At 41.6% G+C, this 13,940-nt stretch overlaps 1 protein-coding gene across 1 annotated transcript; it reads right to left on the reverse strand.

The window, feature by feature from the left end:
• Window positions 1–2,125: 2,125 nt before the first annotated feature.
• On the reverse strand, window positions 2,126–7,117 carry dusp14 (dual specificity phosphatase 14). Its single transcript, XM_072464408.1, has 2 exons — window positions 6,850–7,117; window positions 2,126–3,660 (listed from the first exon to the last, which is right to left on the reverse strand). Exon 2 carries the CDS (start codon window positions 3,573–3,575, stop codon window positions 2,943–2,945), a length of 633 nt encoding a protein of 210 aa, XP_072320509.1. The 5' UTR covers window positions 3,576–3,660; window positions 6,850–7,117; the 3' UTR covers window positions 2,126–2,942.
• Between the last annotated feature and the right edge of the window lie 6,823 nt (window positions 7,118–13,940).

Raw genomic sequence — 13,940 nt, forward strand, 5'->3', positions numbered from 1 at the left:
TGTCAGTGTAATCCCTAATTTGTCCAGGAGTGTTCCATTGTAGAAAAAGATTCAGTTGTAGTCATCTGAACTCTCATCAAAGAGTCATTCTCAATCTGTGAAGTCTGGCCCTGCCCACCGGGCGGGACATCCTCATAAATAAGTATAATATCCTAAAAACAAAGCCTTGTTGAATTAAATTGACATTGTATATGAAACAAATCATACATTATGGCTAATTACTGCTGCTATGAATTTTTCATGAATTTGTTTTATTAGATTTTTGAGTTGGGTTTCCTCCTGTCACATTTAGTTGATTTAGTATTTATTTCTACAGTCACTACACACACAGCTCCCGTAAGGTAATGTCTTATTTTGCACCAGATTGTAATAAATAGTGTTTCACTCAGCCTGCTGACTGGAACCTCACTGGCACTTTGAACTCAGCCAATACAACAAATGTCCAGAGGCAGTGAAACCATCTCATTATGGTCTAACTCCTGTGTTCAGGTGCGCTCGCCAACATCCATTTTATCTCTCGCCCCGTGCTAATTCATTTCCAGCAGAAAATGTATTCCTCTTCTCTCATGCTGAGCATGGGGATTACACAAAATTACAATCAATTGGCAGTGGGATTTGAAATGCAGCCCGGCCGTCTCTGTCTGCGCCTGTCATCTTCGTGCCTGTTGTGTGTGAGGCTGGGCTCAAACGATCCCCGGGAGAGAGTAGACTGGGCCAGACTCTAATGCACAGGATTATGTGGCTTTATCAGGTTATTGACTTTATATTCAAATTCAACAGTAACACCAGTGTAACACCATTTTAAAAGCATTCTTTCTGCTGTAACTGGTGCAGGAGGTGGCCGTTGTTAGCATTACAATATGCACTGTACTCTTGTGTGCTGTCTGACTCCTGATGAAAGCTACATTTGGCTTAACGTTTTGAATCAGTTTAAAGTCCCAACAATACCATCATTTGTATGGTCCCAAACCTAAAAAATCTAATGTTTGAGAGATTTTACCACATGTTTAATTCTATTGATGCAGAAGAAACAAAGAATGTTGAACAGGTGATTTTCACATTTTACCTCTGCACTGCTTTTTCCCATCCGACAGTGGAGACCTTTTGAAAAGAATGTACATATATCTGAGACTTTCTGCTATGGCACAATGAACTATGTTGTTTTCCCTTGGCCCTCCACCTGACTAACTTTGCCAGCAAGATGAATTTTCACGATTGAGTCCACAAACTCTTGAGAATCATGTGAAGAACTCAATTCAGAGTGAGACACGGATCAGGTTCCTGCCTAACTTCTGCATCTCTTAATTTGTAAACATAAAAATCCAAATCTATCATACCTCAAATTTCTTAGCATTGGCATAACAGCCTCCACCATATGGACTCTGCTTTCATCCAGATCTCTTGAGACAAATTTCTAAAAATGCTTGTCTGGATTCTGTCCAACTGTTCAGCTTCTGTGCATGTGCATGAATGATTTATTTATCTTTTATTCAATCTTCAACTAATGAGTTATTTAAATAACCAACCACGCATTGCACATATGGCCACAATTTGAGATTGGAATGAGTTTTACTGAATATTGTGAAATGGAAAAATGTCTCTTTGGTGATTTAGTAATTTGAAATACCACTGCAGATGTTCATCTTTGCACAAAATTAAGATTTACCACCAACTTTGCCTGTAGCTTTTGGAATGTTGATTTTTTTATCTTAACATCTGAGGTGCTTCTGCTTTCTATTACTGCTTTTAGACAAAATGAGCAGACATTCGATGCTCACTTCTGTTTTGTCGAGCTTCATCAGCACCATTGGTTCTGTTTGGTTTCTGCTGTTCAGGACCATGAGCTGCTTTGAAAATATCCTGCTCCCAGTGAATGATCCAAATTAAAATATCCTGCTCCCAGTGAAGGATGTGTTTGCATTTAGTGCTCACCGATGCCCTGAGCCCCCACTATGCACCCATATTAACACAGCACAGATGAAGGGCAGGCTTTGAGGGGCGACACAGGTGTGTGGTGGGAAATTGGGGTGCAGCCTGTAATTTTGCCCATAAGTTGGTGGTCCGATCTTTTTGGTAAATGAGACTGGTATTTTCATTTGTTCACTTTGACACACTGAGAAAGATACAATGATACAATTTGCTTTATTAATATTTGTTGCTGGGGCATTTATTATTGTGCTACAATGAGTTATTTCTCACATACAGGATTTTTTTGGCAGAAAAAACACTTTGAATTGAAGAGCTGACCACTGCCTACACTTAAGTAATTAAGTTTGGTGACGTTAAGTCACATACTCAATTGACATATAACAATCTTTTGATCCGCAGCATATTAGTACATAATTACAATTACATAATTGGGTATGGATACTAGTATTCATGTCTAATTGTATGTATAACATTGAGAGTAGTGTAATCTGCTGCACTGTACAGCATCAAAGAGCTCACCATAACAGTGGTCAAAAGATGAAAGCCTCTTCTCTGTGGTGTATAGGAGCCTCTAAAATAATGACAAGGGTTCTTAAGAATCATATTTTTGTGAAATAATCTTGTTTTCCTAAAATAATTTCTCTAAATGTTTCTGTACAATGCTACCAAAGGTTCAGAGCAGCTGCTCTTCACACATATACATGTACAATACCAGCACATGACGCACATCAGCCACAGAACTGCAGTCACAAAATGTCTCTCTTCACTTAGAGAGGGTCTCTCTTCTTGTGGTTCCGGGACAGTCTTAGAGAGGGACAGTCTTAGAGAGGGACAGTCCTGAGGACTGTCCCTCTCTAAGACCACATCAGGTGCACATCGCAAGGTGGAGATTTGCAGCTTCAAATCAAACTAAATCCTTTCTATTGATGCTCTGTTTTCATGCAGAACCTCACCGAGACACTGATCTCTTGTCACCCGTATGACGTGTCACTGTCATTAAGTAAATTAATGACTCACAGGCCCCAGTAGGGGGCCAGGCTCCTGCGGTCCCTCTCATACACATCTGGGATGACCCCATAGGGAGTCTGCACCATCTTCACCGAGTTCCTGCCGAACAGTTTACGCTCGAACTCAATGAGCTGCCTCCAGAAACCCCCGTTAGGTCGTATGACGGGCCGGCGGGCTTTGACCCAGGCATGGGCTTCTGCCAGAGACACGCGGTGGTATTTCATGAGGTAAGCCAGACACAGAGAGGCCGAGCGGCTCACTCCGGCTGCACAGTGCACCAGCACGGCCCCCCTCTTACGGCCGACGCTGTGGATCTTATCGGCCACGCTGTCAAAGTACAGCGAGATGGGCGAGTGAGGCATGTCGGCCAGTGGCACTTTCACATACTCCATGTGAGGCCAGTTGAAGTTAGGCAGCTCAATGGTGGCGTTGACCACGCAGGTGATGCCCTTGGACAGGAGCAGGCTACGGTTAGAGGCCACATTGCCCCTGCTGAGGAACAGGTTGGGGGTGATCTGTGCGATGCCCCCTAGCAGGCTGCCACTCTCAGGGAGCAGCCGGGGCACCGTCGTGGGCACCATGGAGCTGCGATGGGGATGATGGTGGTGATGGAGGAAGCCGTGGCTGCGTGAACCCATTTGAAGCAAGTAGATGCGCACCAAAATTATGGAAATTTTTCAGACGACCGTCTTCACAGACATAGTTGATTCAGCCAGGCCGCTCCTGAAACACAAACACATGTCCCTGAGTAGAAATTAAACGTTTCTAGTGAATACTCACAAACACATACGCAACAAGGATGAGTGACTCCAGAACACGCCCGACATAGTCAAGAAGCTTTAACCAAAAACTCAAGCTTCCCGTTCCAGCCCTTCATAAGGTTTAATAAGAGATTTATCATACTGTAGTTTAGGGTATCTTTTCTCCTGCATGTGTTTCCAGCTTGATGTGTGTAAAGGTTATTAGTTGGATCCTTAAAAGCAGGCTAATCCTAATTTTAAATACAAAACAATATTTATTATTTTATTCAGATTTTTTGTTTAATAGGGAGCTTACAGTATTTTATCTGGATGTGGTGCCTGAAAGAAGCCAGAGCTCTAATATTATGGCAGGCAGTCTAGGAAATGTACCGAAAATGCGTATTCGGATAAACTAAATTAGAGTAACTGTATTCAAGTGCAAAATGGCCAATTCATTCACACAAACGAGCCAATTTGTTCCCATGAATTAGCCAATTTTTTCACACATATTAGCCAATTTACAAAAACAATAGAAATATGTGATATTTACTAAATTGTAGTACCGTATAAAAGTGAACATAAGAAGCCTGTTTTTGTGTTACTGTACTTTCTACTGCTGTCTGAAGGTGAGCTTGTGAATAACAACACAAACAGTTAAATATTTAAAATGTCTCAGTTTCCGCTCAGTATTCATCAGATCTTGAATGTTCTCTATAGGGTTGTGAATCGTATACATTTTGTGCCAGTGCCAGGTGACCTGGAACCCTGGAGGCACACAATTAACAAATGTACATCACATCTGTCACTTCTGCTCTTACAGCTGTCAGTATAGCTCCTGGTGGCACCAAACGGCCAGATGACATTATAATATGCTACTACAGCCGTCTGATATTAAAGCTTCATTTCGTCTGAAGAAGTCATTTAGGTAGAAACCACTAAACCAGCAGGTAGCACACTGTCAGTAATTGTCTGTTTGAGCAGTAACATGAGCGTGAATGTGTGAATGCGCAATATTGGCTTATGTGAAATGAAGGCAGTGTGACGCTTTGGGGAGTGTGTGCTGATGGAAATGGCCCCCTGATGCTGTTTGTTATCATCTTCAGCTCGGGGCGTTTCAAACTCCGCTGCGCTCTTAATGCGTCATCCACAAGTCTCTTTGGACCAGAAACTACAGCGCGTTGAATTGCAGGTAAACTACTCTTATTTAATTATGTTTTATTCAGCTCTTGTTTTACACATGCCATAATGACAAGCGATGCTTTTGAAAAAAATAAGATGAATACATATACCGGTACATAGTTCCGCACACAGTATTCTGTGTCACGGTGTGTACACTGCTTTGTTTAACAAAAGGCTGTGATCATCATATTACAGTTTAATCCCCCTCTCACACTGTCACCAGTAGAGATAAGACAATAAACACAGCAGAGTATGAAAACACACTGTAAGCCTGACATTTCTTTTATTTTCATGGGTATCAAGATTTGAGACTAGTTTTAGTATTGATTAGTATCAATAAGTATCTAGGTGTCGATTGTTTGACCACCATCACCCCATGTGAAAACACGACTAACAACCTGAAACCTGTCCATGTACAAAGTAGAAAAGGTTTCAAAGGTAGTCATCAATGTTTCCACTACCATGGATCACTCCTGGAAGGATGAGGATAACAACAACCTGTCCATTTGCAGACAATACTTGGATATGAAGCGCTACCTTCTTTTACTTCAAATTAAACACAGTAGCTGTTTAGTTGTGAGCTACATCACCAGTAAATCTATGCTTGACTTTGACTCTGTCGGTGCATATTTGTGCCACCTCCACTATCCGGGCGCCTCACTCATGCTCAGTCAAAGGTAAAAATAACTCTGTGGATGGTTCAGTTCTCATCACAGCCCAGTGTTGTTGTGGCTCAGCTCCCTCATCTTTCTCTCCATACAGTCCTACATCTCAGTTAGCCGTTACCTAAGCAACAGGACATGCATTTTCTAGAGGCGCACAGTACATTTTATTACGCTTACCTGTGACACAGATGCTTTAATTCATCGGAAATAGCCCTTGAACCCTTTATCAAGTTGTCTGTCTGTGGTCTAAAGATGTTTCTACAACGGGTTAATGCGTAAAATATATAACTATGGCCTATTTCTGAACACTGGGAATAAAATATCTTTTATATCTGTTTGTGCATCTGTTCTCCTCTCACAACAGGTGGTCCCAACTCAGATCCTACACAGACTCTCTCAGTTCGGTCAGTGGGGCATTACTGCTACAAATAATACATGTGACACACTCAACAGAACACCTAGAGTGCACAAAACTACTGAGGGTGTAAGTATGTGGTGGTCAACTGATCTGACAAGATTAAAGAAACTTACAAACAGACACAGCTCTCCAAGGACGCCTCAAATATTAGGGCTGTAGTAGTTGACTAAAGAAATTCTTGGTGGACTTAAAACCTGCTCTGTGCATCACTGTTAAGGATCTTCATAAGGGAAAATACAGATGAAACTGTCCAGTCAATCCCAAACATGTACATAATTACAATCCTTACAGAAATAATTAATCAACTGAAAAATGTGGACATATAAGACAATCAAATTCACTGTAAATGTTTATTTTTGTGAATTAATCAAGCAAATTATTGTAACAGAGGAAGTTGGTCACTGGATTAGGTTAATTTGTATTTAGTTACTGAGTTAATGAGTAATTGCTAAGCAGTGGGGGGTCAGCTCCAACTATGCCTTGGCCATAATGGCTCTAAAACCACAATGTGTAGATCTCGACTTTCATTATCTTTGTTTTGTAAAAAAAAAAACTTGTAATGCCGGTTATAATTTATACATCTTGGATCATTTGGGGCCAGCGGAGCGCAAACGTGAGGCTTAGGTGAATAAACCTTTTTAAAATATTGGATGTCGTGAATTACGCGAGCCGCGGGAATCTGGGCGCGCGCCTCTGCTGCTCGCCCTCGTGCGCGTGACGTCAAAAGGTGCGTGTGATAATAAGTTGGTATAGGTGGGCTTTAAGAAACATCTGGGCAAATATCTGCCTTTTAATGTTCAGAGCAGGCTACAAACCTTTGTTAGAACAAGAATCATCTATTTGTTTCAAGAGATGCATATTTTAGAGGATAAAATGCTTTAATCCAAACGTAAAGTGAAACAGAACTTACCCGCGGACTCAATTGGAAATAAGATGGAGCTCAGCCCGGCGACATCCATCCGGCGTGCGCGTCTGCACCGCTTTAAAACTCTGGGCATTTACGTCCAAAGCGTCCGAGTCTACAGTGTACAGTGTAGGCCTGCGAGCGGTCACGAGGAGGGCAGAGGGGCTCGAGAAGCGGAAATAAGCGCAACAGTCTGAAGCATCACGAGGAAGTCTCCAGAATAAGCAGCCATCGGTGCCTCGGCGCTGTGGAGCTGGAGCTGAGCGGCGTGTGCAGCTTCTGTGAGAGAAGAGAGAGCACCAAGAGGAAGAGGAGGAGCCTGTGCTGCCCACACTGATGCTACTGGACTCATCTGTGCCAGGACCTAGGATCTGTGCCAGGATCTGTGCCAGGATCTAGGATCTGTACTAGGATCTGTGCCAGGACCTGTGCCAGAATCTAGGATCTGTGCCAGGATCTAGGATCTGTTCTAGGATCTGTGCCAGGATCTAGGATCTGTTCTAGGATCTGTGCCAGGATCTAAGATCTGTACTAGGATCTGTGCCAGGATCTGTACTAGGATCTGTGCCAGGATCTAGGATCTGTGCCAGGATCTAGGATCTGTACTAGGATCTGTGCCAGGATCTAGGATCTGTACTAGGATATGTGCCAGGATCTAGGATCTGTACTAGGATCTGTGCCAGGATCTAGGATCTGTGCCAGGACCTGTGCCAGAATCTAGGATCTGTGCCAGGATCTAGGATCTGTACTAGGATCTGTGCCAGGATCTAGGATCTGTTCTAGGATCTGTGCCAGGATCTAGGATCTGTTCTAGGATCTGTGCCAGGATCTAAGATCTGTACTAGGATCTGTGCCAGGATCTGTACTAGGATCTGTGCCAGGATCTAGGATCTGTGCCAGGATCTAGGATCTGTACTAGGATCTGTGCCAGGATCTAGGATCTGTACTAGGATATGTGCCAGGATCTAGGATCTGTACTAGGATCTGTGCCAGGATCTAGGATCTGTGCCAGGATCTAGGATCTGTTCTAGGATCTGTGCCAGGATCTAGGATCTGTACTAGGATATGTGCCAGGATCTAGGATCTGTACTAGGATCTGTGCCAGGATCTGTACTAGGATCTGTGTCAGGATCTAGTATCTGTACTAAGGCAATTCCCTTTGCTCAGCTCTTACTGTTAGTCAAGGTTCAATAAACACATAGATTGTGCATGTTGTCATGCACTTGAATCTGGGTGTGTAGCTGGTGTGATACTCTGGGTGTGTAGCTGGTGTGATACTCTGGGTGTGTAGCTGGTGTGATACTCTGGGTGTGTAGCTGGTGTGATACTCTGGGTGTGTAGCTGGTGTGATACTCTGGGTGTGTAGCTGGTGTGATACTCTGGGTGTGTAGCTGGTGTGATACTCTGGGTGTGTAGCTGGTGTGATACTCTGGGTGTGTAGCTGGTGTGATACTCTGGGTGTGTAGCTGGTGTGATAATCTGGGTGTGTAGCTGGTGTGATACTCTGGGTGTGTAGCTGGTGTGATACTGTGACTAGTTTGTAAAGAGGTCAAAGACTACTATGTTCAAATTCTGTGGCTATAACAATGGAGGCAGATCAGTGCGTTACAAAATCCATGGAAGGACAATCCTAGGGCACACTTTCTCTGCTCATGAGGTAAAACAAATGAAAGGACCTGTGGATTTCACTTGGTTTTGTGACCATCCACGACCAGTTAAACCAGTTAGGACTAAATAATGTTCGAACTCTCTATCTGTTTCTGACCCGATTAAATGTTTTAGCACTTCTCTTTTACTGATTTAGGATATTTGCAGTAGAGAGTAAAACCATCTTAGCCTTATGTTTTTGGGGGGACGTGTCCTGCAGTCCACTGCAGTCCACTGTAGTCCACTGTAGTCCACTGTAGTCCACTGTAGTCCACTGCAGTCCACTGTAGTCCACTGTAGTCCACTGTAGTCCACTGCAGTCCACTGTAGTCCACTGCAGTCCACTGCAGTCCACTGTAGTCCACTGCAGTCCACTGCAGTCCACTGTAGTCCACTGTAGCCAGGATTGGCTACACAATCTTTACAGATTCAACAATTTGTTGAATATATATGGACCTATACTTGGACTTCAGTTATATTTTTGACCCTGCTCATGTTCACTTGACTACTGTTAGCCGACGCGCTGAGCTCATAATTGATTGAGATTGACCTTATGAATGTTTTAAAAGGAGGGAAATAGCACTGGCTGTGAATAAATGGAGCTCGGGGTAAAAAAGCATGACAGATGTTGCAGAAGTGGTAACCTTGAATCAGAGAAGACGCTCAGATAGATAGAGAGATGGTGCGGAGAGAGGGGAATAGCTGCCAGCTGTAAGACCAGGTCCGCAGTGAAATGTCAGATGAGTCAGATGCATTCTGGGAGGACACTCTTGTTTAATATGGCACTATACTCTTGCTGCAAATTTACAATTACAGCATCACTGCAATAATAACAAGCACCTGCAACCACAGCCTGAAGCAGCAGCCCTGGAGTTACACTGATGAACACTGACGCCTGAGATAAGTCCACAGCGTCACTGTCAAATCATTTTGGCATGTCTCACCAAACAGACAGCACTGACCTGTGGTAAATTTCTCTCATAGCTGATAGTTATGTGACCTAACATTAACATAGATCTGTGAAGACAAAAGGCAAATATTGTCTTTACTGCAACAAAATGTAATAATGTTGGTGTATTCCCACTGTCATTAAAATCCCTTTCTGTCTGGATGCCTACATGAATCGAAAGGTAAAAATATTCATGCAAAACCATAATTTCTTTTCAATTTCAATAAAATCATTATGGGCATGTACATCCCATAGGACTATTGTTAATTTCGAGCCTATTGTTACAGATTCAAAGTCCTTGGAAGTAGGAGCAGGATAAATTTGAACTCAAATGGATCAACATCTTCATCTTGTCATTTCACATTTATGCTGCTCTGTTTCTTTCAGCAAAGGGCCTTAAAATATAACCTATTGAATCATGTGAAGAGCATGTTAATGTATTGTTTTTACTGGATCAATGTATAATTTAGATGTGGCCAGTGTTTTTAAACCTGTTTTGTGTGGTGGCACATTTTGGTTTAAGAGACGCATATCACTAAAACCTTAACAAATTAGAAAAGCAAGTGGTGTAGGCTTATTATACAGTCTGTGTCCCTGTGTCTGATTTTTCAATTTTGGTGATTTTGTGCCTTTCCTGCTTTGGGGGTTTGCGTAGGGAACCCCAAAATGCCAGATTTCATCAAATAACGACTACTTTTTAACTCAAATTGGAGTTACACAGCCTAGTTTTCCCTGACATACGTTTTTGAAATGCTCCTCACATTAGCAGTGTTGTTTGCTAATAAGTTAGGTCAACAGCTGGGCTTGAGGGTGTGGGAAGTTGTAGTGCAAATCCAGACTATAATCCCAAGGCGGTAACCCTAGAGATGTTTATTTCAGTCGATGCTGATTAGTCTGTCGAGGAGTGGCCACGGTTGCCCTGTGCTGAAGCCAGTGGAAAGTGCTTTGTGGTCAGCAGCATTGGAGACCTGTGTGCCTCAGGAGCACGGCAGGCTGCAGGGGATGCGGCTCTAAATAAAGTTGCTGCCGTTGCTCCAGCTGTGACTGCCTGCAGGAAATAGACATGGGTTTAAGTGTTTGCTTTGGTAACATGAGAAAGCACAAGGTGGGAGGGCACAACGTGGAGGTTCTGATCTGTGCCACGCTCACATCAAACACATTCCCTCAATGTGCAGGGGAAGAAGGGAAAAGACCTTAAATATATAATGCACTTAATAGGACATGTCATATTGGTGCATCATTTGATTCAATGCATTCTAACCTGTTTCATGGCTAAACTATTTTAAATATACTGTGCTTAGGGCTGCAATAATCAGTCATCTAATTGTGATTAATCGGCTTTACAAAATAATCATTGTTGTATTTTAATCAATGTTATTTGGACTATACAGACTCTATAACATGCACAAAATACCTTTTATAAATATATCCAATTGTCAAGAAAAATAAACAATTTATGATTTGTGATCAATAGCCCTAATAAACTTTATTCATAAATATTTTTTCTCTAGATGGCTTCAGGTAATGTGATGTGACAAAATGAATTTATATTTAGATGTATTTTTTTGACTATAGATTGAGCTAGAAAGACCAAGTTTTGCTTCTCACAGTTATTCTTTTGTAGTTCTTATTGTGACATAATTTGTACTAATTCAATATAGTCTATTTTTCTGTTCTTTGACCAACTGTCTTCCTTACAAACATTGATCCAGAATGACAAACAGTCCGAAACAATTATTACAGTGTGCATTTATTTCAATCCATGTCTTTATTCTGTGGCGTTGATGTTGGTGACGGTTTCTTTCTTTCAGAGCATCTGTATCCAGTCACGACTTGAGCAGCAGCTGAGCGTGAGCAACAGGGTGAACACACGCACGCCTCATTTCTCCTCGTCCCCCTCGTCCCCCCTCACCGCCACGGACCTGGTTGCCACGGTAACACCCTGTTGTGATGGGTTCACCTCTGCTAATCAAAGCCCAGAAATAATAATGACCAAACGGAACGAGGGCAGAGGTGTGCAGAGGGACAGTGTGTGTCGCGTGTCCATTTAAACATAACAACAACAGCAGAGGAAAGAGATATGAGATGTGCTTTCCCCTTTTAGTTTAGTAAAAACGAAATGATACAATTGCTGAGAGGAAGAAGAGGTGGCGTTTATCACATTTGGACGTTTAAATAAAACTAATTCAAAACCTCTTAAGGTGCGGCGAACCCACCACTTCTTCATACTGTATACCCTTTTGTCATCTATCTAATAAACCGGAAGATTTTGAGCAATTAAACATAAAACATAACACTAACCCTCTTATTTTCAGTCAAATCAACCAGGATGAATCAGGATCAGTTCATACTAAAACCTCAAATACAAAAAATAAGCCTAAAATTCACAAAATTGTAATAGGTCTTTTATAGGCATTCCACCTGGACTTTTTTTCCTTTCTTTTTCCTTTCTTTCTTTCTTTTTTCTCCTTTTTAGTGGTATACCACCCAACAAATGCCCAATCCAGTGTCAATGAGCCCATTCGTCACACAGCAGATTTTTGTCTGTGCAGAGCTTGTAACCGCTCGTAGAGTAAATCAGACAGCACAGGCCAAACCTACAGAGTGTCAGCTTCACAAAGAGCCCAGACATTTCTTTACACTCAAAGGGTTCAGAAACTGCTTCAATGTGGGGCTTATTTTAGTCAGGCAAATGTAGAAAATGTTTTATATTTCCCCCCTCTAATGCTTTTGTGTAAGGCCACTCCTAACTATGCATTATGCCTCGGATTTACAGAGTGCCTTTCAAGATCAACTATCGTGCATGAGTTACTTCTTAAGCCAGAGCTGCCCTGGAGATGACTCATGGAAACGTGGCTGCCAATGTGCGCCAACAGCCCGCGACCACCATCACCGTCATCAGGCAAGGTGGGTGAAGCGTCTTGCCCAAGGACACAATGACAGTGGGCTCGAGTCAAACAAGATGGAGATGGTCTGACACTCATTCTGGCTGCTTTTGTCTATATTCTATCTGGTCATAATGATATGGCTGATCTTTGTCAACAAAATCTTTTATGGATATTAACTCCAGGCAGGTCTCAGCGTCTTGTCCTGGTATAAACGTGGCGTGTGGACTGAGCAGGAGGCAGTGAGTCTGACGAGACGGTGTGTGGGCGAGCCGAGAACACGCCGAGCCGTGACACCAACATCTGCTCCATCTGCCACGGAGACGCACAACACGGGCCCCGGAGACACGGCCCCCAACGCACACAGCACCTACAGAGAGGGCCACGCCACAACAGGCAGGGCGAGACAGGTGAAGAACCAACAGTTACTCACACGCCTGATTCACATGAGCCAATTGAATAAACATACTATTACTTACTTAAATCTAGATACTGTATTTTCCGTACAATAAGTCACACCTTTTTTCATAGTTTTGGCCGGGGTGCGACTTATACTTATATTTATACTTATATACTTATATTCCGGAGCGACTTATATGTGATGTTATTTGTTATTTTCACACTGGCAACCGCATTTCATACTCCAGTGCAACTTATATATGTTTTTTTCTTCTCTATCATGCATTTTTTGGCTGGTGCAACTTATAGTCCGGTGCGACTTATAGTCCGAAAAATACGGTATATAACTTCTTGATCTTGGTCTTGAGTCATTGAAAATGCTGTTTATTGTTTATTTTCCTATAAGATGTAATTGTCCCACTGTAAACAAATAAAAAAGCAACATATTATTGAATAATTTTGAAGCACAACCAGGAACACTTGCAGACAGTTCCCAAGTGAATTAAACTCCAGTAATAGTTTCAGAATCAGAATCAGAAAGGATTTATTGCCATTGTCAATGAACAGAACAAACATAGGAACTTGTCTTGGTGATTCGGTGCAACATAAAACAATGAACAATGAATAATTGAAAAAGAGAAACAATTTAAATTTGCTATGGGATAAAAATAACAATAAGCTATAAGATAAAATATAAGAATCAAAATTCAAATGAAAAAATAGGCTTAATATGTACACAAATTTACTGTTGAATTTACATATGTAGTGCAGTGTATGTGGCCACAAAGTATTAAATGTTTTTAGTTGCTCAATGTATCAAATTTATTGTCAAATCATCGGTGAATAAGGAACCAACAGCACAGATGAGTAGGGTTGTATGAAATTGACAAAAATAAATAATTTTATATATTTTTTAGTATCCATATAAGAACAATAGTCAGACAATGTTAACTGGAAATGTGCTTAAACATTTAGCACACACTTTAAATGTATTAGTTTAGGTTTAATTATCAAACAAATGTGAAATGTTTGTAAAATTAATGGCAAAAAAGTGTACCTTATACTTTTATTTGAAAGTTTACAACATACTTTTTTTTTTAATCAGTTTATTTTTACAATAAATAATATACTGAAACGTGGCATATCTTCAAAACAACAGTCAAAAATATGATCTAAATATCTAAAAAAGTGTCTCTAGGATGAAAACTAAACTATGC

Source organism: Eucyclogobius newberryi, unplaced genomic scaffold, assembly GCF_026437365.1.
Source record: "Eucyclogobius newberryi isolate DKJ021-1_F unplaced genomic scaffold, fEucNew1.0.hap1 SCAF_10, whole genome shotgun sequence".
Classification (NCBI taxonomy): domain Eukaryota; kingdom Metazoa; phylum Chordata; class Actinopteri; order Gobiiformes; family Gobiidae; genus Eucyclogobius; species Eucyclogobius newberryi.